The following is a 24,470-nucleotide window of genomic DNA, read 5'->3' as shown; positions in this document are numbered from 1 at the left end:
AAAGCATCTATCTTCCTTCGCTCAGTCTTCCTTATGGTCCAGCTCTCACATCCGTAGGTGACTATGGGGAATATCATTGCTTTAACTATGTGGATCTTTGTTGCCAGTGCAATGTCTCTACTCTTCACTATTTTATCAAGATTGGACATTGCTCTCCTCCTAAGAAGTAAGCGTCTCCTGATTTCTGCAGTAATCTTTGCACCTAGAAATACAAAGTCTGGCACTGCCTCCATGTTTTCTCCCATTGTACCAATTTCAATTGCCCGGGTGCTATTTCACAATAACAAAAAAACCAGTACTATCACAGAGAAGAGAAACTGGTCAATGATCCCACAGGGAACCCCACAGTTTGCAGAAGTAGAAAAACCTGTGAGAGGAAAAGATGCTCCAGAAAACTGAATCCTCAGTACGCTCTGACTTTAGAGGAGTGGAGAAGAGAAATATGGTGATGAAAGGAACTAAATGATAAAAATTTTGAATCCTGTAGAAAAGGAAATGCTCCCAAAGCTACAATATCCTGTTGCAGACTCCACTTCTCTTGACAAGTCCAGTAATGAAAATCTACCATTGGTATGCAGTTATGCTTCTGTTATGAGGAACTTCATAACTCTGTCGCTTTAGGATAAGCAATGCTCCCCTTCTTTCTTTCTGCCCAGACATTACCCTTTTTCTGTCAAAAGTAAATGCAACTGACTTCCTGAATTTTGAAGATGTCCCCTCAAGTGCAGTTTCGAAAAGTTAGGACTTAATCTCTTACGATCTCTGCAAGTACCTGAGTGACAGAACCTTCAAGTCAACTAACGCAAACTTTTGTAAACTCTACTCTTACAATAACCACACAGAAACATTCTGACAATACATGCCATCTGTGCATACCAACATGTTTGTCTCCACAGTCGCTGTGGACAAGAAACAAGAGAAAGAAGCTCATCATCTTCTCTTTCTCCCTCTGCATTAAAGCTCCCTAAGGCACCAAGCAGCCCCAGCCTCTCTTACTCTGCATTTGTTATTTTTAGCTACTCCGGTGTTTCCAAGGCCATGTTTCAAGCCCTCAAGAGATTATTTTCTTGTTTCTGCTTATGTAAATGACTCATGGGATTCTCTCAAAGTGATCACAAGAAAGAAAAAAAAACTATGCAAATGATTGTCTAGTTGCACTCTCTAGAAAGGTTTGCATCTGCATGACCTTATTTTTTTTTTAAGAAAAGAAAACGGAATTGTTTATTTTTAGAGAAAATAAACCCCTCGGGAAGACCTTCAAACACACTGAAGAAAAGGATGTGGACAGAAAAACAAGAAACCTTAGGCTCTAACTACAAAGCTAAGAGACTATTTCACATTGGATAGATCAGCCTGAAAATAAAACCCTAATCTCTAGTGACACACATGAAGTTGCAAATATGGAGGAGAGCCTGTTTTACCCAAGAATTGGCAAAGTAGTTAAAATGTGAATGAGCAATTAAGAAAGTTCAAGTAAGGTTATCTCAGGCAATTCTAATCTGGATCAAACTTATGATTCAGGCACCTTCTACACTGCCATACAATGCAGATGATCAAAGCACACAATCCACATTATCTGCTTTGAACTGTGTTATATAAATCTACACTGCTATATCATGAAAAACAGACATTATAATTATAACTTTGTACACTGCCTCTTTCCCTATCTCTCAATTCCTTCCCTACTCCTCTGTGACATATTAGAGATGGGTAAAGTTTAAATTGCTAATAATAACCCCATTCTTCACATTCTCCCCTTTATTTTTTTCCATTTATTTTGTACCTTAAGTTTCCATTTTCCCTGTGTGTACCGAAAAAAAAAGGCCCTATAAATGTTTAACAAAAATTATAAATATAAAAGCTCATCTTCTTCCTGACTCACAGAAACAGGTATTAAAAGTTCCTGCTGGCACTCATGATATACTGGGTGATTGTGTCTTCTACAGGAGTCAATTAGGCAGTAAGTTACTTTATTTAAAGCAGTGGTTCCCAACCTGTGGTCCATGGACCACTAGTGGTCCACAAGAACAAAAATATGGTCTGTGGCCTCACCATTACCACAATGTCACTCAAAACCACATGGCAATGAGACGGACTGGTCCCGCGAAACCCTCGAATAGTGCCGAGGCAACGGAGATGTCGGGAGGAGAGAGGCTGACTAGCCACACAAGAGTACTACTACCACATCAGCTCTAGATTATTAAATATGGTTTTCTGTGGGCGAGCAGATGGCGACTATGGATGGCATATGTTCTGTATCAGAAACTAGAGCTGATGTGGCCTATCCAATGCAATTTTCTGAATCAGCACCTCAAATAACCAAACCAAATCTAAAGTTGACAAAAAACTGATTTGTAACCCTTTTGGTACTAATGTTGAAGAGTGGTCCCTGGTCAAAAAAAAAAGGTTGGGAACCACTGATGTCCTAGGTTTCTTAAATGTTGGGTGCTGTGGTCCCACTCATTTAGAATAAACCAGGTTGTGAGTGAAAGCTGATAGTACAGAGAAATTAAGTTTTCCCCAACACTTACCTCCATCATTCCCAATGCAATCTATAATCAGGCACACTCCTAAGGGCTGGCTCTGCATTTTGTACTTGCTAATCACCTGCAAAGATAACAAAAAATATAACTGACCCACAGGCTTCCTCCTACCTTTTGCTCTCTCTACACTTGACAGTACTTCCCTGTCTTCTTGCCAGACTATGTAACTCAGTTATTTCATCTGAATGACAGAAAACTTTTAGCAACAGAAGTACTGGCAGTGGAATAGATATTTGGAATTAGTGTCTCTTGTCAACTATATAAAGTAAAAGGAGATATCAGGAGAAGTCACTGCCTTGAGATCCTACACTATCCAGCGACGTGTAGGAATTCTCCTGGTGGAATTCTTCTAGGACACTAAGGCTTGTGGTTTGGTTGTGATGACTCCCAACTCACGAATGGCCACTCTTTGGCTGGGATTGGAGCTTGGAGACGCATCTGGCTATGCCCTATAGCCAGACTTCTTTTTCTGAGATTTACTAGGGTCTTGATGGGTGATGCCATCGTTCCACATCTGCCTAAGTACCATAGCCAGATGTTATTCATGGAATGGCTGTCCACAGAGGCTATAGGAGCCAAACCATGAGGGAGGAAGAGAATACTAAACTCTGCAACACACACTGAAAGGCATGTGCAGATGTAAGGTGATGAAAATGGTCGTTCCCACTTCCATTTGCAAGCCCCTCCCCTCGGCTAGTGAAAATGAAAATGTTTCAGATCACCAACAAATGGAAGGCACCCTCATTTTAAGAGCACCAAAAACTATGAAAACATCGAGAAACTAATTAGTTGCTTTATGACTTGTGTATACTCCATGAGGTTAAAACACATTTCGATGTTCAAAGAAATGTCTTTAAGATCAGGAATTAAAATGTGTGGCCCACCAGATGTTGCTGAACTGCAGTTCCCATCATTCTTCACCACTGGTTATGTTGCCTGAAGCTGATGAAAGTTGCTGTCAAGCAACATCTGGATGGTCATAAATTCTCCGACCATGTCATAACATTAATTGCATTTTAATGGATTTCTACTTTAAACAAAAGAGGACTGCATGGTAGCATGAAAGGATATAATACAATACCTGCATGGCAGATCCTCCTGTTTCTGGTATCGATATGTGAATGGGTTCAGCTGAAGACAAAAAATGCAATGTTGTTATTAGCAGTATACTTGTAATCCCCCACAGCATCAGTTTTAGGCAGTTTTAAAACACAAACATTTTAGATAGTATATGGGATACTAAAGCAGCCTGGATGCAATTTTATGGTATCCTATTCTGCTCTAAAATCAGTTATGGATTAAAGTTACAGGTACCCTGTCCAAATCCAATTTAGCAACCTTACTCTATGGCCCCTTCTACACTGCCATATAATCCAGACTATAAAAGTAGATAATCCACATTTTCTGCTTTGAACTGGATTATATGTAGACTGCCATATAATCCAGTTCAAAGCACATAATTTGGATTGTATATGGCAGTGTAGAAGAGGCCATAGAGAAAAGGGGAAAGCAAACAAGCCTGGCACACCAGCAGCTCTCCTAGCAGATTCATAAATACAGCCACCAAAATCAAAACCATTATAAAAATGAAAAGTATGGTGAAAGTAAAAAAAATATCCTTGCCTACACTGTGGGAGAAACTTTCAAGTGGCCTTTAGGAGGTTTTTGTTTACTTATGCAATGCTTACTTGCCCTGATCGTTTCATTTCACATGGGCACACTGTTAGCTTTGGATAAATACTTTGATAAAACATGCTGAATTGCCCTTCTTTTTTGAGCTGTGGGAATTGATTCCTACTCTTTCTGTATTATTTTTACCTCTGGCACCCAATTTTCTGTTAAAAGAAAAAAATACCTTCATTAACTTCGATAGACTTGCAAATGCTGCTCAAAAGTAACTCCTATTAAGTTCAGTGGCAGATCCAATTAGGTTCAGAGGTAAATGTATGAAGGATTGGTTGGGGATCACGTGACCCTTCCAAAGTTGTCAGATTCTAACAATTATCAGCTCCTACCACCATGGCTGGTAACAAGAGATAACGAAAAGAGCTATTTGTCAACATCTTGGTGGGAATAGATTCTCCACCATTGCTGTAAGGACTGATATACCTTACCTTGAACCACACCGGCTCCATTGAGCGCCTTTCCTTTGTTCTGCAAATAGATTTATTTAAAAAGACATAAAATCATTATTTTTCACTAATAATGTACCACTATGGCCTTTTGAAGACTCAAGGGAGTGTGTTGGCAATGAAGGCACAAAGTTCTTGAGCTGATGATTAATAGGAAAGTGACTGAAAACATTAACAGCCAAGTGTAACAATGGCCTTAATATGAAACAACATTATGGAGACAACAATTTCAACCACTCCATCTCTAAAACTATTATTACAGAACTGGAAAAGAAGCAGAATAAGGTAATGAAAGTGATCATGGAAAAAATCTTCCCTAAGAGGAAATAATATTTTTAAAAGTTTATTTTAAATAAAGGAAGGTGTGTAGGGGTTGATGGTGGTTTAATTAATTATTCGAACAGTGGGAAGACAAGTCAGAGATTTCTCTCTTTTCCTTTCTCCTTCCTTCTATAACTAAGGATCATGCAACAGATTTGAATCTGAGTAGACTCTGAACTGAGGAAACAAAAGACTTTACCACTTACAATATATGCATGAAACTCGCTAGAAGAGGATGTGGCAATGCTCTATTTCTAGCACCTGTTCAAACACTACCAGAAATGAGATGCTTGTCTAAATAAGCCTTTGGTCCCATCCAGAAGGTGTATTCTTGTATTGGAGCCCCTGGTGGCGCAGTGGGTTAAACCCCTGTGCTGCAGGACTGAAGACTGACAGGTCGCAGGTTCGAATCTGGAGAGAGCACGGATGAGCTCCATCTATCAGCTCCAGCTCCCCATGCGGGGACATGAGAGAAACCTCCCACAAGGATGGTAGCACATCAAAAACATCTGGGCAACGTCTGGATGGCCAATTCTCTCACACCAGAAGCGACTTGCAGTTTATCAAGTTGCTCCTGACACACACATACACACAAAAATTCTTGTATTTGTATCCTGATGCCCTATAGAGAAGAGATAGGGAACCTCAGGCTCTGGGGCCAGATCTGGCCCTCCCACAGTTTAAGTCTGGCCCTCTAAAGTTCCCAAATGTCCATGCCCTTTTATCTGTGACACCATTTACTCCCCCCCTTTCACTTCTAAAATGTGAAATGCCTCTCTTCAGGCTTTGTTACTGGATGGCATTTTGGCCTCACCTTTACCTCCCACTCAACAATGCACACACCTCCAGCTTCCCTGAAATTCTAGGCTGAAAGAATCTTCCTATCTTTACACAACAAATCTGTCTATCTTTTAAAGATGTACAGGAATATTAACTAAAGCTAGGATGGGCAAGGCTTTTAGCCCCCAGATACAAACAGATATTGCTTTCAGGACTGTATATGTGTGCACATCACAGTGGCAATCCCATAAACAGTCCATTCTTTTGTAACTCTCATCAGCAGTGGAAAAGGGGCAGTGTGTATGTGAATCACTAGGAACAACGAGCCAAGATCCTTAATAATAATCATAATCATCATCACCATCATCTTTATTTATACCCCGCCACCATCTCCCCAATGGGGACTCAGGGCGGCTTACACGAGGCCAAGCCCAATCAACAGATTACAACAAAATAAAATAAAAAAACACATGCAATAAACAACAACATCATAATTACATAAAACATATGAATACATTAACGATATAAGATTAAAATAAACACGCATCCTTCAAAATAGCCTAATTAGAGCCTTTAGTAGGCTATTTTGAGTTTACTGAAAGGGTGCCAGCCTATGTCTGGTACATATACAGAGTTCTCCACTGTTTTTAAAACAGTTTTTCTCTAGTCTAAGGCACATTCTACACTGGCATATAAAATCTAGATTATTTGTTTTGAACTGGATTATATAACAGTGTAGACTTGGATCATCTGCTTTGATAATCTGGATTATATGAAACTGTAGAAGGAGCTTAAGAGGAATACAGTGGAGAAGAAGCAGGAGAAAGAGTGGGCTTGTCTGTGGCCTACAGGCCCTCCTGTGTTTTCTGTACAGGCATTACAGAAAACACTCTTGACAGTGATATTTAAGGCACCAACACAAAGGATCCTAATATTTGATCCTCCACGTGTTTTGGACTTCTTCTCCCAGAAATCTCAAGAGTTGGCCAAAACGGCTGGAGCTTCTGGGGCTTGAAGTTCCATAGACATAGAGGGCCAAAGGTTGGAAATCTCTTTAATAAAGGATCTTGTCACAAGGTTGGAATATTTATCTGAATACTCATTTCTCAGTTCTGTCTCTAATCTTGAGAGAAAGACCTGCTATGCAGGAAAAGTGTGTCTGATACCTCATGAACTGTTGGCCTTGTTGCATGCTGGGTGACAACTTGCTGGTGGTAGGCATTAAAAAGGTGGGGAAATTCCTATCTTTCAAAATATGGGATGGAACCGATCCTTTAGAGCAGAGGTGTCAAACGTGTGGCCCTCTAGGTGTTTGCGATTCCAACTCCCAGAAGACTTAACCAGCTTGTCCAATGGCCAGGAATTCTGGGAGCTGAAGTCCCAAACACTTGGAGGGGCACAAGTGCTTTAGGGGCATCTGTAGTCTCCAGATCGACTATTGGGAGGGTGATGAATGACAGGAACTGCGCTCCATCAATATCTAGAGCAGTGGTTCTCAAACTGTGTGTCCCCAGATGTTTTGGCCGTCAACTCCCAGAAATCCTAATAGCTGGTAAACTGGTTGGGATTTCTGGGCGTTGTAGGCCAAAATACCTGGGGATCCACAGGATGAGAACCACTGCTCTAGAGATTTAATGAAATTTCTGACAGAGAATCAAGATGGCTACGTTATGTTGAATAGAGTTAGAAAAGTCTTAATATAGTCATTTGGTCAATTCACAATCATTTGTGGCTTTTTCCTCAATATATTGATATTCTGTGCTTGGAAAAATCCTTTATCTTGAAACCATGTTTGGGAACAATTTCAGTATCTGGAATTGTCCTGCACTTACCACTTGAGGGTCAGCAAGGGACAGCTTAGGAAATGTTGCCTGCAGGGTGTTTGCACAGATGGGCGGATGCACCAGAGCTGAAAATTAAACGGAGGCTCTCAGAAACACCACGAAGGCAGTCATTCCCTAGAGCTAATGCCTTCCTACTTGACCTCCATGTCATCTTTGACATCTGCACCGATTATGGAACATCTGGTCCTTCAGATGTTTCCAGGCAAGAAATTCTACAAACCTAGCCAGGACAGGAAATACTACCCACCCCTGCGGAGAACATTCTTAATATTTTCACTGAAAAAGAGACCCCATGCCAAATCCTGAAACATAATATAACCTTTAAAAAGTTTTTTAAAAACGCAAGAGTTATAGTCTCACAATATAGTATTAGCCATTTATCCATTTATTTGATATCCTCAATTACCCACACTCCAAAAATACCACCCCAAAAGTGTTTGTGAGCCTATTTAGACCCTCCAGTGCTATTCTATAGTATGTACTACCATAATCAAAATATGGAACAGGGGACGGAAGGGATGAAGCCAGCAGGTAAATCCCTGCTAAGCTTCCTTCTTATGATTTTAACAGTGTTACGGGGTGAACCTCTGAACTGTGGTACCACTAATACTGAGAATGAACACTGGAAATCCCAGAATGAAAAGTGGAAATGATTTCTGTACTCCTACTGGTTCTGTAGATGGGGGAAACTTCATAAAGCATTCTTTGCATGACAAGAAGCACCTGCTGATAGTTCCACTTTTACACAAGCAACTAAAGACACAGGAGTCCTCTCCAGTTTTCGTTCTGACAATTCATACTACTCCAGTGGCTCCCAGTCTTTGGTCCTCTAGGTGTTTTGGACCTCAGCTCCCAGAATTCTTGATAGTTGGCTAATCTAGCAAGGATTTCTTGGAGTTGAAGTACCAAACCCCTGGAGGGCCAAAGGTTGGGAGCCAATGCTTATGTAGTGGTATTTTGACACAAGTTTTTGATGGTAAGAAGTTGGTGGTGCTGTGGAAAGGCTGGATGACTCTCTAGTTTCAGCACTATAAAATTTACAGATCTGGAAAAAGCACAGCAATTTAACAGTGTTCGTCACAGAATGATACATTCATTACTAGCAATATACAGTATTATTACTAGCTGTGTATTCATTTAGAGAGCCTGGCTGTATTCAATAATACTCCCAAGTAAGAGTTCATGTCAACATGAGATATGCAAGGTGATTTCCCCACTTATGGAGGCCTAGGAACTTTGCCCAGGGGAACCAGCCAAGAAAACCAAATAGTAAAGCAAGAACATCTTACCTTCCTGTTTGAACTTCTGGATTTTTTTTGCCAAGTCCTTCCTGTGAATGTGTAAGAAGCAATTTTCTATCAAATCCAGTTGATTTGGTGACACCAGATCTAGCTTCTCAAGGTCATTTATAATTGTCAAGAAACTCTAGAAAAAGTCAAAACCCGTGCATTAAACAACAGACTTATGTGAAACTGAGTGGTAAACAAGAGAGAAAGAGAGCAAAATATAAAGAGGTTTTAATTTAAGCTATCTGGGAATTCAAAAACATATTTTGTTTACATTTCCATGTACTTGAAGGGGACAACAGAGGGGGTGTTTCCTGTGTTTCCTACATTAGTGAATTCATTTGTTCCCCTATCCACATCTTGCCACCCTAGTCCCACGTTAATCCTTAAAAGAGATGTTTGGATCTCCTATTTTACCAATGTTGAATTGACTTCAAGACAAATTAACTTCTGGTGTCAAATAGACAACACAGGAAAGTCACAGCTGGCCAAGGTCTGACTCCAAGTTTACTGAGGGTAGAGGGAGGCCAAAGGGGGTGAAGTGGAAAAATAATCTAACAGCAACACTGAATCTGATATATACTACCGTATATATATATTGAAATGTGGATAATTCCTAGTGCTCTTATCCATGCTAAATAAATCAGATTCTTCTTCTTTCACCCCACCCCCCTTTCCTTTTTACACTGAAAATTATAGTACAGCTATCTTTAAAAAAAAATGCAGCTAGATTCATCATCTCAGACCCATAATCACATCCTTCCCCAACAGTGCGTCTACTAGATATAAGGATAATGGGTAATACAGTCAAAAGGATCACTGCAAACCCTTCATGACGTCAGGCAAATCATTCCATGAAAAAGAGGTAACACAGATGGGACATTCAGGCTCTGAGGCCAAATCCATTTCCCCCAACAGTTCCCATTACAGTCCTTCAAACTTCTCCACAGGGCCTCTATTCCCATGTCACCACTGAATCATAGACTCCTACAGTTGGAAGAGACCTCATGAGCCATCCAGTCCAACCCCCTGCCAAGAAGCAGGGAAATCACATTCAAAGCACCCCTGACAGATGGCCATCCAGCCTCTGCTTAAAAGCCTCCAAAGGAGCTTCCATCACACTCCGGGGCAGAGAGTTCCACTGCTGAACAGCTCTTATGGTCTCACAGCTTCCTCATGTTCAGGTGGAATCTCCACTGTTCCACATCCTAGTCTCCAGGACAGTAGAAAACAAGCTTGCTCCCTCCTCGCTATGACTTCCCTTCACATATTTATACACTCCACATATTTATAGCACTCCAAGTGGCCAGTTACTGGTCAAAGGACATTTAATCAACTACCAGACTCACACATTTTGTATTTTGCCTGTTTCTTTGCTTTGTTCTGTTAGAAATGTAATATAATTGACTGGTTGCCCTGACACGACAAATAAACATATTTATACATGGCCATAAGGTCTCCTCACTTGATGATCTCTCAGGTATTGCCCAGTCTCATTCCCTACTCACATGTTTTAAAGGGTTTTAACTATTTCTGTTGAAGTCTAGTTATCAGAAGTAAGAATTTTAAGCTAAAATGTGCTAGCATTTTTATCCTATCTTTGTTCCTGAATGCAAGCAATGGAATGACACCAAGAACTTCTCTGTTACTGAACTCCATCTTCAAGCTGCAAAAGGTTCCCTACAATTTCCTTAACAAGGCTGACAAAATGTAATTCTTTGAAGCAATAATTTGCATTTCTTTCCCCTGCTCAGCCACTGGGAAAGTCTATGTTATACACTGCAATATGTAAGTAAGATAGGGAATTGAAAGGACTTCCCCTGTTACTTCCCCCTCAAATGACCTCACTTTGCAATCACTGCTTCCATATTTTTTGAACTCCTATTCAAGCAGCCTTTTATAATGCAACAAGAAATCCATTTAGATTTAGAACTCATTTCACTGAAAATTTTCAGACCATGGTACAAAACGTAGAAAATGCCCAATCAAAATCCGTTTAAACAATAAATAAACTTAGTGGAGTGGAGGCTCCTTCTTTGGAGACTTTTAAATAGAGGCTGGATGGCCATCTATTGGGGGTGTTTTGAATGTGATTCTCCTGCTTCTTGGCAGGGGGTTGGACTGGATGGCCAACAAGTTCTCTTCCAACTCTAGGATTCTAAGACTATACCACATCTTTCACTATACTTGTAAAAGATGCTCAGCACTTGGAAATGATTATAATGACTTATATGACTCAATTACATACATTTCCCCCAAACATACCTTAAGTTGTTATATTTCCCAATTCACTGAAGTTAATCCCATATTTTAGGGGGTTAAATGTTTCTGGAGTGTTGGAATTCATTGGGATACACCACATCTCCGCTTATGAGCCCATTAGAACCCCAAAATTATCTGGAGGCCCTTCTTTCTGTCTTACGAACTTCTGAGGTTGATTTGGTGGGAACAAGGAAATGGGCCTTTTGGTGGCTGCTCCCAGACATTAGAACTCCCTCCAGAGAAAGACCAGGATTGCCCCAGTCTTTGCTCTTTTTCCCATTGGCAAGTCAAATCATGTTTGCACCATTAGACTTTTACAGACTGACTACAGTTGGATTTTTAATACTGTGCATTGATGTTTTTAGGGTTTATATATAATCTCTTAATGATTTTTTTAACATTTTAATGTTTAAACTTCATAAATTTAATTGTTTTTATTTATTTACACTTCTATTAATAATAGATTTTGATTTATTTCAATTTTTCTTAGTTAAAATATTTTTTTAGCCACCTTGAGTCCCATTATTGGACGAAAGGCGTGCGATAAATGAATCATCATCACCCTCCAAAGAAAGTATTTCCTCCTTTCTTTGGCAGGTCCTATTTTCCTCTCTCTCTCTCTCTCTTTGCCCATTTGACTTTCTACACATCTTGCTTCAAGGAGTTTAGTAAGACTGAAGGTATTATTCTGGTGTCAAAAGATACAACGAATTATAATAATATCCTCTATCTGTGCCTATGTCATCCCTTTAAAATCTACTCCAAATTATATACCCTTGGGTTAAAGGAGCAAAACATTTGCTCTACCACTGATTGTTGCAGATCATGCTACTGAAAATGAATGAGGACTGCATTCAGTTATACAGAAAAATATTCTGCAAGTACTCAAAGGCACTCAATTCTACATCCTTAATATATTCTTTGATCTTTGTAGCCAACTAATTATGAATGCACTTGAATGTGGATCAGTGTCCTCTCCATAAAATTAACACATCATTTCTTATTAATCTTTAACATCACACATTATTAATTTTTAATAAAGAAGGCACTTGAAGAACCAATGAACATTGCAACCCTGCTACTCCCTCTTACGTGCATTTATTGTAACATGCAAGGAATTCTACCTAAGAATTTCATTTTAGAAATGATGGGGAAATTACAGTGGAGAAGTTACCTTTTCTTTTGCCTTCTTCACATTGGATGCACCAAGCTCACTCATCAGAAGAAATCCAAGAGAATGCAAATCATCTTTGTCCAGATCTTCATTGATTTCTGACATCAACACTCTGCAAACATATAGTCACAATCTGCAATTAATTCGGCTTCAGCGAATTCATATTTTCAGATTGGCCCAAGTGCTTCTATTTTCTCAACACATATTCCTTTTCATCCTTAAACAGATATGGATTCATTTTTTTGTGCTGATCATCGACCATAATAAATAAATAAATAAATAAATAAATATAAAGCGGACCAATGTTAAGTTAATGGCAAAAAACTTAGAATACTTGCTGGAAGGCTCCATGAGTTGTGCAGACTGTTAATGCTAGATTTGAGATGAGTGCCAAAACAAAGATCCGGGTTCTAGTTTTTGCAGCTTGAACACCCACCTCTGTAATTAATATCAGGGTCACAAACCAACATGAAGTCAATAACCCCCTTCCAACTTCCCTTGTTCCAATTTGTCAAAATGGAATAACAGCAACATCATTTGCAGAAGCAGAGGACATACATGAGCAGTGATTCCTGGAAGTGAGCCATGGCCTAATCAGGGATTGGAAAAAAAAATTGTTGGATCACAATTCCTAAGCAACCCCAACCAATTCTCAAAATATCTGAAGATTCTTTATGATGAACATGGGAAATAATGGAATCGGCCTGAATTTGTGTCTAGCAGGCAAGCTGGAGGCATTTATTTATGTATTCCAAATGGGAGAGAGAAACTACCCATTGAACTTACCTGTACTTTGGTAACATTGGAGGATGTGTGGCCAGATGAGCTTCCACGGTTGTTCTCCCAACTGCCAGGATCTTCTTTAGCAAGTCAAACCTCTTCAGTCTGTATAGCAGTTCAGCCAAGCAGAAAGGAGTCAGCATCTCCCTCTCATTCAGAGCCACCAAGAGCCCCTGAACATCCAGCCCAGGAAGGTTAGGAACAAGATCTTGGCACAAGAAGACCATGGTTTCCTTTTCTTCTGCATCAAGTTCCTGCTCAATCTGATGAAGAAGCCTGACGGGCATCCGGTAAACAGTCATCCCAAGCCACTGTTCCTTTTGGACTTAAACAGGAAAGCCACGTTGGGGACAGGGGCTGTCACTTTTGTTCCTGGTATCTTCCTTCACTTGCTGACTGCAAGGTCTTTGCCTTGGGTTTTTTATCGGGCAAGAAACTTTCTACAAAGAGGAAGCGTTAGAAATGTAGATTACACTATGTGGCAGTGAATCTACTAAGTTCAATGCGAACGCTTACCTTGAAATTACGTTCACTGCTATTTTTAGGTCAAACTCAGAAACTAAATCACATATGTTCAGATATAGCATTACACAAGACTCAGGATGAATGAAAAATGGAATCTACACTTTGTAGAAAAGCTCTCTTAAGTGCCAATGGGGAAATGAAACTGACGCGAGCCAAATGTACACAGTGAAAAGAACACAGTAAAAAATGAGAAATCACATGCTGTCAGCTGTTCCCACACAAAGGTGCTCTTTCACTAAAGCTATATATGACTTAGAAAATATTTTCCATGTATATGACACATACTGAGAATATGTATCATATACATATTACTATTACTATTACATCGCGAGAGCCAGATATTACCATATATGTGTAAATCGCAGTGACCACGTGGGGAAACTGATTTATTTGAAATCATTTAAAATATTTTAGATAGACTTTCAGAGTAGAACCTTCCTTGGAAATGTTCATATTTGTTTAAATGATAAGACAATCACAATCCATTAATATCAAACTACAACTAAAACTATTTGTCCAAAAGTACCGTACATTCAAAAGAAAGTCGCCCAATGCAGCGTTGCAGCAAGAGGCCCAGGCAGCGAAGAGGAGAAAGAAGATGGTAAGGAGAGCAAGGGGGGAAGAAGAGCCACCCCCTCACCCTCTTTACCATCTTCTTCCTCCTCCTCTTTGCTACCTGGGGCCTCTTGCTGCTTGGGCTCCTTGCAGCGTCGCAGCAAGAGACCCAGGCAACGAAGAGGAGGAGGAAAAAGATGGTAAGGAGGGTGAGGGGAAAGTGAGGGGGCGTCCCTACATCGCAGAATTTTATTATGGGTGGTCCAGGAACATAACACCCGTGATAAGTGAGGGACCACTGTATATAATTCTTATTCCAAATACTGAAAAAAAATGACCATGTTCATTTGACCATGTTCAAATGAAGCTTACCTGGAGAATGAACTTTCCCTTCCATAGATCCAGTGGCTCCTTCTATTCTTTATTTGGATAGTAGATAGTTCCATCTACTATCCAGATAAAGTTTTCAATCCTGAGACTCAGTCCCTGTGGGATCAAGAAGAACAGAAAAAAAGGAATGTTCAAAACCCAAACATTAACAGACTCCGACAGGATATGCCTCAGTGAAGACTCCCACATTCCTCTCATTCCACAGATGCCACAGAGCACACTCTTGGATGCATATGGCAAGCCAAAGATCATCTACTGGATCTAGATGATCCTGTACTGAAAACTATCAGACAAGGGTACTGCAAACTACCAGTAGATAAGTAGTATGAGATAAGGAGATGTAGGCTATGAGACAAAGAAGATAAAAGTATGCTGTTGTGTGTCTTTTCAAGGCCACTTCTGGCAACCCTCTGAAGACCATATCACAGGGTTTCCTAAGGCTAAGAGTGAGTGCATGATTCCTCAAAGTTATCACGCAGTGGGTTTTCAAGGCCAAGTGAAGATTCAGTCCCTAGTCTCGAGTCACAGTCCAACACTCAAACCAATACGCCACATCAACTCCTCAAACTCTTCAAGAACAAAACCTTACAGCTTGCCAGCCAGAACATTAATCTATCCTTTCCACCTTCTACATGGATTAATGTTTCTCCTTCTTTCATTAGCTAGTCAGATTTTGTAGTCACTAAACACGTTTAGTCCTCACTGGGAAGTTTGGTAACTACTTGGTTTCAGAGGTTCCTGGATCTTCAGTAAACTTTGGAAGTAGTTCCCAGTCTGTTGATACCTTTCCTGGGGCCAATGCCACTCTGAATACAGAAAACAATTACAATGATCCCTCCACATTTGCTGAGGTTATGGCCACAGATCCTCCCATAACCTCAGCAAATGGGGAAGTGAAAATAACATGAATTAAAGATGCTATTTTTACCTTAAAGAACATCTCTCTAGGAATCCCTAGGTCCACTAGGACTAGTCTGCCGGAGAGGTGACCACAGAGTCGCACTGGAGGACCTTGAGCAATCATAAAAAATACAGCTCAACAAAATGAATTCTTGGCATTTTGGTTTTTAGGCTTGTTCCTTCGTTTATCGGGAGTCCTGATTTTGCATTGAATAGACCGAATCAACTCTGGTTTCTTAAATATGGTTATCATGATTTTCTATGGGTGAGCAGATAGTGCCTAGTAGAAAGCATATGTTCTATGTATTGTCGAAGGCTTTCATGGCCGGAATCACTGGGTTGTTGTAGGTTTTTTCAGGCTGTATGGCCATGTTCTAGAGGCATTCTCTCCTGATGTTTCGCCTGCATCTATGGCAAGCATCCTCACTACCTCTGAGGAGCTCGCCATAGATGCAGGTGAAAGGTCAGAAGATAATGCCTCTAGAACATGACCATATAGCCTAAAAAACCTACAACAACCCAGCATATGTTCTGTATCTCAAAAACTAGAGATCATGGGGGGAAACAGGTACCATTTTTTGAATGAGCAGGTCAAATATACCCAGAAACAGGGCAAAATGTGTACTGGTCACATTGCAAAAAAAAAAACAAAAAAACTGGATGGTGTGTGAGGTTCAATAAAAACAGGTAAATTCTCGGTGTTTATGCAACCTGTGCAACATAACTCAGGAAAGAAGTGGGTGTACATGTTACATTAAACTTACAAGTGGGCCAAAGCCATGGGGGGGGGGGGGCACTACTTCCAGAATTAAATGGAGAAGGAAGCTGAACAGTATGGTATTATTCAGAAGTACAGCCTTGAGCCACAAGGAGGGACAGGTAAGACTTAAAATTATCATCATCCTATGTTTTGTTGCATTGTGAGTCGCTGGTTATGTTTGGATGTCATGTAGCTAGAATTCTTGTATCTTATGAAAGAGGAAGCACACTAATGCCCAGTCCCCAGATACTTCCGCTGCAAGCAAGAGAAGGCCAACAAACCACAAGCCTTGCAGTTGCATTTTGGGTCTGAACCTGATATTCTGGGCTAATATCTCCCTCAATTGAAGAGCACCAAGAAAAAGCCTTAATTTCTTTCTCTTGCTTTTGGTGAAAGGGACCACCCAGAATGCTTGGTTTCGAATTGTCAGAGTAAACATGGAGGCTACAGAAGGTCTGTATTGTCTTTGAGCTGCTCCTGCTTATAATGGGAACTCACTGTGATGTTCTGAACTCAACCAACTCAAGACAAGGCTTTCTAGAGGAACTGTATAGCCTCAGATTTCTTCTTGAATAGATGCTGCCAGGGAAATTAAAAAAACAGGAAGAAAAAGCAGGGAGAGGAGCTAGTCCTCCGGGGCGGCTACAATGGCGGTGCAGGCAGTATGGCGCGGGGAGGCCGCTGCTGAGGGAAGCAGGAAAGGCCACACTGGGGATCTTCTCAGTGGTGGCCCCACGGCTGTGGAACTCCCTCCCCGGTGACATCAGAACAGCCCCCTCACTCTTAAGTATCAGGAAGTATCTTAAGACCTGGCTATTTAAGCAAGCCTTTGGGGATTAATATGGCCCGTAAGTATGATAGAAGAACGCCTCAATGTTTACAAAGCTCATTTGGCACTAGGCTTTTGATATGCTTGATATGTTTTAATAATTTGAATGACTATTTTAATATGTATGTTTTTAGTTTTATAATATTGCGTTTTACTGATATCGTTATTGTCTGAATATGGTATTGAAATATTGTCATAGTTTATAAGTCGCCCTGGGTCCCCTTCGGGGGTGAGAAGAGCAGGGTATAAGTACAGTAAACAAACAAACAAACAAACAAATATGGAAACACAAAAACAGCTGTCATCTTTCTCATGCCTCAAAATGTGTCCTTTATAGGTAACTTGCAAAATTAGTTTATCAAGCAATCTGAAACATTTCTCATCCGTTCTTAAAATACCAAGGGAGTGCGGTGTAGTAGTTCGAGCATTAGACTATGGGAACATCTACACTGTAGAATCAGTTCAGTTTAGCACCACTTGAGCTGCCATGGCTCAATGCGATGGAATCACAAGAGTTGTAGTTTGGTGAGGCTCCAGCACACTTTGGCAGAGAAGGCTAAAGACTTTGGAAAAATACAACTCTTAGAATCCCATTGAACTGAGCCATGGCAGTTAAAGTGGGTTCAAGCTGCATTAATTCTATAATGTAGATGTTCAAAACACCTAGAGGGCCAAAGTTTGTCCATGCCTGGTGTAGATGTGTTCTACCACTGTGTAGACCAGGGTTCAAATTTCTGCTCAGTCATGGAAATACTCTGGGTGCCTTTGGTCAAGTCACTCTCTCTGCAAAAAGATACTCACGCTAAACAAGTTGTGAAAAGAAAACAACCTCTTGACATAAATGGGAAACACACAACAATCCTGGAGTGCAGTTTGCAACCACTCAATGCTATGAAATCATGAGAGTTGTAGTTTTTAGGGCTGGGCGGTTTCATTTCGTAATTTCGTAATTCGTTAAAAATTCGTTATTTTTTTTATAACGAAGCGATAACGAACCATTCAGGAGCAACTAAAAAACGAAACGAATTTTTAAATTCGTTTCGTAATTGTTTCGAATTCGTTTTGTATTCGTTTCGTTATCGTTTTGAAATTGTTTCGTTATTATTTCCGCATGTCTGGGGCAAGTTTTATAGTTGTTGTTTGTTTAATCAGTGAAAAAAAAATTATAAATATCACACCAACAGTCAACAACAGAGGGAGAGGGAAGCTTCAGAAGTTCCCCCTGTCCCATTTGGAGGTTTTTTAGCGTATTGCGCGGTCGCATCCGCCATTAACGAATCGATTCGTAATTGTTTTGTAATTGTTTCGTATTGTTTTGCAATTTTACGAAATTTCGTAAATATCGAACTTTTTAAAAGAAAAATTTCGGAATTCTTTTAAAAATCGAAACGCAAACCCCCCCAAAAAACGAATCGGTTTTAGAAACAAATTTTTCCGTGGTTGCCCAGCCCTAGTAGTTTTCCCAAAGAGTGCTGTTGCCTCACCAAACTAACAACTCCTAGGAGACCATAGCACTGGGTCATGGCACTTAAAAGTGGGGTCAAACCACATCCATTCTACAGTGTAGAGCCAGCAATCTCTGACTTGCCAAGTAATTTGCTTTCAAGACAGATTGGTAAATAATATAATCTTTTTAAAAACCCTAAATGGCTCCCTTGAAGCCTAGATGCGTTAGGACCCCCTTTTATGTTAAAGCAGCAAGCCTTCATTTTCAAAGAGGAAGGAGCTGCTCAGTTTCCTGGTTTCCATGTGTAAACAAGAATCTGTTTGTTTGTTTTTAATTTCCTGAAACTGCTGTTCCTCCTCCTCCTCCTCTTTCTTTCAAGTGGCACCCACAAGAAAAAGGGAACAAAAGAAAAGATCCTTGCTGGGGTTTTCCACTTATTTCCTCCCTTCTGCTGATAGTACTACGTAACATGATTTTTGTTCCTGTGTTATAAAGGTCATTTTCTAATTGGTTCAATCATTTAAAAACATGGCAAAAGTTTATTACACTGCAAAAAAAATGTTTTTTGCGAGATCCTGTTATATGTATAGTTGAAGGCTTTCACTACCTCACTACCTCTGAGGATGCCTGCCATAGATGCAGGCGAAATGTCAGGAGAAAATGCCTCTAGAACATGGCCATATAGCCCGGAAAACCTACAACAACCCAGATCCTGTTATAGTTTTTCCTTTAGTTTTTCAATGAATATCTCACTGAATCTCAACCAATCCAATCTACTTTGTGGCAGACACAAAACGAAGTTTCTGGAGTAGAACAACTACTTTCAAAATAAGTATGGAACAATTAAACAGGAAATAACACTTTCAAACCAGGAACAGAAAAAAAATTCAAATATGGTTACATAGTGATGAGGCCATGGCTGGGATTTATCATTATCCCCGTCAGGGAAACTCTCAAGAAAAACCTTAATGGGAAGTAACTCATTGTGACTCACAATGAGACAGAGTGCATCTACAGGCGCTTCCAGACAGGCCTTATACACCAGGATTTGATCCCAGGTTTTCTGTTTATCCCAGATTATCTGGCGGTGTGGACTCATATAATCCAATTTAAAGCAGAAAACCTGGGATCAGATCCTGGGATATAGGGCCTGTCTAGCACGGCCCTACACTGTAGAACAGGCATGGGCAAACCCCTCTGGGTGTTTTGGACTTCAATTCCACAATTCCTTTTTTTAATTAATTATCTTTATTTCAAGAATTTTACAGTTATACGTAAAAGAGGGGATGGGGGATTGCTGGGAACTGGGGGGGTGGGTGGGTTGGGGGATAGGGTGGGTTGATAAAGATGGGAAAAAGGGGGAAAGGTTTGGCTCCCAGTCCATTCCACAGGGAGTTTTTTAAATTAAATATTATATTTTTCTCCCATTTTTCAAGAATTCTCGCAGCTTTCCAGATGTTTAATCTTCTGCCTGAATTATTCTTTTCCCTACTAGCTGTTAGGAATTGTGTGAGTTGAAGTCGAAAACACCTGAAGGGCCAAAATTCGTCCATGCCTGCTGTAGAATGAATGCAATCTGACCCCACTAACTGCCATGACTCAATGGTATGGAATCATGGGAGTGAGGAGCCGTGATGGCGCAATAGGTTAAACCAGTGGTTCTCAACCTGTGGGTCCCCAGGTGTTTTGGCCTACAACTCCCAGAAATCCCAGCCAGTTTACTAGATGTTAGGATTTCTGGGAGTTGAAGACCAAAACATCTGGGGACCCACAGGTTGAGAACCACTGGGTTAAACGCTTGTGCCAGCTGAACTGCTGATCTGAAGGTTGACGGTTCAGATCTGTCGAAAGGGTGATTTCCTGTCTGTCAGCTCCATCTTCTCATCCGGGGACATGAGAGAAGCCTCCTCCAAAATGGTTGCCTCCTTCAGAATGGTAACACATCCAGGAGTCCCTTGGGCAACATCCTTGCGGACAGCAAATTCTGACTTGTAGTATATTCTCAATCCACATCTGACACACACAAACAGCACTCTTTGACAGAGAAGGCAAAAAGACCTTGTAAAACGACAGCTCCCAGGATTCCATAGCACTGAACCCTGGCAGTTCAAGAGGGGGTCAAACTGCATTAAATGCAGTGTTTCCCAACATGTCTCAGGCCCTTTCTAACTAACCTGCTATATAATCCAGCGTGCAGCAGCCAGGTTGCTAACAGGAGCGGCGCTCAGGGAGCACACAACTCCTCTGCTGCGCCAGCTCCACTGGCTGCCAGTTTGCTGGCTTTAGCCTATAAAGCCCTAAACGGTTCTGGCCCAGCCTACCTATCCGAACGCATCTCTTCCTACGAACCCTCCAGGAAGTTAAGATCATCTGAGGAGGCCCTGCTCTCGATCCCGTCTGCTTCGCAAGCACGCTTGGCGGGGACGAGAGACAGGGCCTTCTCTGTGGTGGCCCCTCGGCTGTGGAACTCCCTGCCTAGGGATATTAGATCAGCCCCCTCCCTCCTGACCTTTTGTAAGAGAGTGAAAAGCTGTCTCTTTGAGCAGGCATTCGGAACCCCGGAATAGATAAGTCAAGCTTGAGATGGAGAATGACCCAGGAACGGCCAAGACGATGAAATGGACGAGGATTGGAATGAGAAGATATAGCTCTTTTTAAATTGTTATTGCACTCTTTTTTGTCTAAATGCACTTAATTGTTTTTGCTTTTGTATTGTCGCCTGCGGGCTGATATGGGCGGGATATAAGTGATGTAAATAAATAAATAAAATCAGATAATCCAGTGGTTCTCAACCTGGGGTCCCCAGATGTTTTTGGCCTACAACTCTCAGAAATCCTAGCCAGTTTACCAGCTGTTAGGATTTCTGGGAGTTGAAGGCTAAAACATCTGGGGACCCACAAGCTGAGAACCACTGAACTGGATTATGAGTTTACACTGCAGTAGAATCCTGTTCTAAGCAGATAATCTGGATTGTATATAGCAGTGGAGATAGGGCCAAAGTGCTAAAAATAAGATGGCTGTCTTTGAATTCACAGCTGTGACTGGGAAACTGCGTGACCAGGCCTAGTCTCACCTCCCACGCCTTAAAAGCCTCCCTTTTTGTCCTTTAGGGCTGTTTTTTTCCCTCAGAGAGAGACGGAAAACAACTCAGTTTCCCTCGTGATCTCAGCGACCACAAAACGCCTTTGACTAAGAACTCCACAATGAGGAAACAACACGGCGCGAGGGAAACCACAACAAAAGCCCCGCCCGCGCGTGCTTGGATGCGCGCGCAGCTTCTTGCCCTCCTCGGGAAGCCACTTCCGCGTGCCGGAAAAGTCTTTCCAAAATAAGTTGCGCCTTAAAGGGGCCGCTGAGCTGAGCCCTTTTTGCACTGAAGCAAGACAAGCATTGTTGTAGTATTAATAACTAGCCGTCCCCTGCCACGTGTTGCTGTGGCCTAGTCTGTGTATATGTGTTTTGTTTGTGCATATTTTTGTGTATATATGTGTGTGTGGTTTTGCGCATGCGTTGTAATGTATTTTTTTCTTTTTTTGGCTTTTTAAATCTCTTCTGCTGTGTTTTGCAGTGTTTTTATGAGTGATGGTCACTCATTGGCCTGATAGGTGTCTTCTGTCCGCATTTGGTGTCAATTCGTCCAGTGGTTTTTGAGTTATGTTAATCCCACAAATGAACATTATATTTTTATTTATATAAGATTAAAGATTAATAATGTATTAATAACTAATAAACTAATAACGAAGAATTAATAGATTATTACTTGTAATTATTAATATTAAAAGAGATTCCATCTGAACATGAGGAAGAACTTCCTGACTGTGAGAGCCGTTCAGCAGTGGAACTCTCTGCCCCGGAGAGTGTTGGAGGCTCCTTCTTTGGAAGCTTTTAAACAGGGGCTGGATGGCCATCTGTCAGGGGTACTTTGAATGCAATATTCCTGCTTTCTGGCAGAAAGGGGTTGGACTGGATGGCCCATGAGGTCTCTTCCAACTCTATGATTCTACTGTGAGAGCCGTTCAGCAGTGGAACTCTCTGCCCTGGAGGGTGGTGGAGGCTCCTTCTTTGGAGTGTTTTAAGGGGAGGCTGGATGGCCATCTGTCAGGGGTGCTTTGAATGCCATATTCCTGCTTTTTGGCAGGGGGTTAGACTGGATGGCCCATGAGGTCTCTTCCAACTCTATGATTCTACTGTGAGAGCCCTTCAGCAGTGGAACTCTCTGCCCTGGAGGGTGGTGGAGGCTCCTTCTTTGGAGTCTTTTAAGGGGAGGCTGGATGGCCATCTGTCAGGGGTGCTTTGAATGCCATATTCCTGCTTTTTGGCAGGGGGTTAGACTGGATGGCCCATGAGGTCTCTTCCAACTCTATGATTCTACTGTGAGAGCCGTTCAGCAGTGGAACTCTCTGCCCTGGAGGGTGGTGGAGGCTCCTTCTTTGGAGTCTTTTAAGGGGAGGCTGGATGGCCATCTGTCAGGGGTGCTTTGAATGCCATATTCCTGCTTTTTGGCAGGGGGTTAGACTGGATGGCCCATGAAGTCTCTTCCAACTCTATGATTCTACTGTGAGAGCCGTTCAGCAGTGGAACTCTCTGCCCTGGAGGGTGGTGGAGGCTCCTTCTTTGGAGTCTTTTAAGGGGAGGCTGGATGGCCATCTGTCAGGGGTGCTTTGAATGCCATATTCCTGCTTTTTGGCAGGGGGTTAGACTGGATGGCCCATGAGGGCTCATCCAACTCTATGATTCTACTGTGAGAGCCGTTCAGCAGTGGAACTCTCTGCCCCTGAGTGTGGTGGAGGCTCCTTCTTTGGAGTCTTTTAAGGGCAGGGGGTTGGACTGGATGGCCCATGAGGGTTCATCCAACTCTATGATTCTACTGTGAGAGCCATTCAGCTGTGGAACTCTCTGCCCCGGAATGCAGTGGAGGCTCCTTCTTTGGATGGCTGGATGGCCATCTGTCGGGGGTGCTTTTAATGCAATATTCCTGCTTTTTGGCAGGGGGTTGGACTGGATGCCTCTTCCATGAGGCCTCTTCCAACTCTATGATTCTAATGTATCAATAACTAATAATGTTCATTAATGTGGCATTAATAGATTATTAATAATTGTAATTATTAATGTATTTAATAATGTCAATCAATAGTCTTGACACAGTTTGGCCACACTTGAATTGCCAGGGCTCACTGCTGTGAATTCCTGGGAGTAAAGAGAAAAGGCACTGAATTTGGAAAAACTACATCTCCCAGGATCCGTGGTGTTGTTCCGCAAAACAATGTGGAGGCCGCTCTCCCCGGAAGTCAATGCTGGGAACTGTAGTTTGACAAAGCCTGGAGCCTTCTCTGCCAAAGATCGCCTGTGCCTCGCCAAGGCGATCGCCTGGCAGTTCGAACTGGGGTCAAAGTGCAACAATGTTGAGTCACTCCAGTTTGAAAATAAAGTGCCTTTCTTCGAAGGATCAAAAAGGAGGGGCTCGATCTGTTCTTTCGCCCCGCTCTCTTCCCATGAAGGAGGAAGGAAGGACACACACACACACACACATCCGCTTGATCCTCTCCTCCTTCCCCTCGTTCCTTCTTTCTCTCCCTCTCTCTCCCTCTCTCTCTCCTTCTAGAGAATCAGCTGCTACTCACAGGCAACCCGATCGTCCCTCTCAAGATGGCAGCACCCCTCGCAGTTTGGCCAGTGACGCGGGAGGGAGGCTTTCGCTTTCCGAGAAAGAGGCCTGGACGAGGAAGAAGGGGAGGAGGAGGAGGAGGAGGAGGAGGAGGAGGAGGAGGAGGAGAGAGCTGCAAAGAGGGGATGCAATTCCGCCACTAGCCACAAGGGGCGCCCGCCTTCTACACTCTTCAGTACTGATGATCGTGCCATTACTGCTCAAGCAGGGAGCTTTGAGATGGTTGAATAGAAGCTCTAGGTCAGTGGTTCTCAACCTTCCTAATGCCACGACCCCT

The 24,470-nt window shown here is 41.8% G+C and overlaps 1 protein-coding gene across 2 annotated transcripts in view; it reads right to left on the bottom strand.

Annotated features, from left to right (window-relative positions):
* Positions 1-24,270, bottom strand: part of CFLAR (CASP8 and FADD like apoptosis regulator) — a 37,201-nt gene extending 12,931 nt beyond the window's left edge. For both annotated transcript variants that reach the window (XR_010910165.1, XM_060783302.2), the window contains exons 1-9: positions 24,150-24,270; positions 14,575-14,688; positions 13,129-13,562; positions 12,343-12,454; positions 8,910-9,045; positions 7,609-7,685; positions 4,658-4,697; positions 3,625-3,674; positions 2,532-2,607 (exon numbers count right to left, since the gene is read on the bottom strand). Coding sequence is in view for 1 of the 2 variants with exons in the window: in XM_060783302.2 (XP_060639285.2) it covers positions 2,532-2,607; positions 3,625-3,674; positions 4,658-4,697; positions 7,609-7,685; positions 8,910-9,045; positions 12,343-12,454; positions 13,129-13,424 (787 nt within the window). In the remaining variant the exon portion in view is untranslated. The remainder of the gene's footprint in view (positions 1-2,531; positions 2,608-3,624; positions 3,675-4,657; positions 4,698-7,608; positions 7,686-8,909; positions 9,046-12,342; positions 12,455-13,128; positions 13,563-14,574; positions 14,689-24,149) is intronic.
* Positions 24,271-24,470: the final 200 nt, after the last annotated feature.

The sequence above is a fragment of the Anolis sagrei genome, chromosome 1, assembly GCF_037176765.1.
Source record: "Anolis sagrei isolate rAnoSag1 chromosome 1, rAnoSag1.mat, whole genome shotgun sequence".
Classification (NCBI taxonomy): Eukaryota; Metazoa; Chordata; class Lepidosauria; order Squamata; family Dactyloidae; genus Anolis; species Anolis sagrei.
Note: the sequence above shows the minus strand (reverse complement) of the source record. Positions and strands in the feature narration are given on the sequence as shown.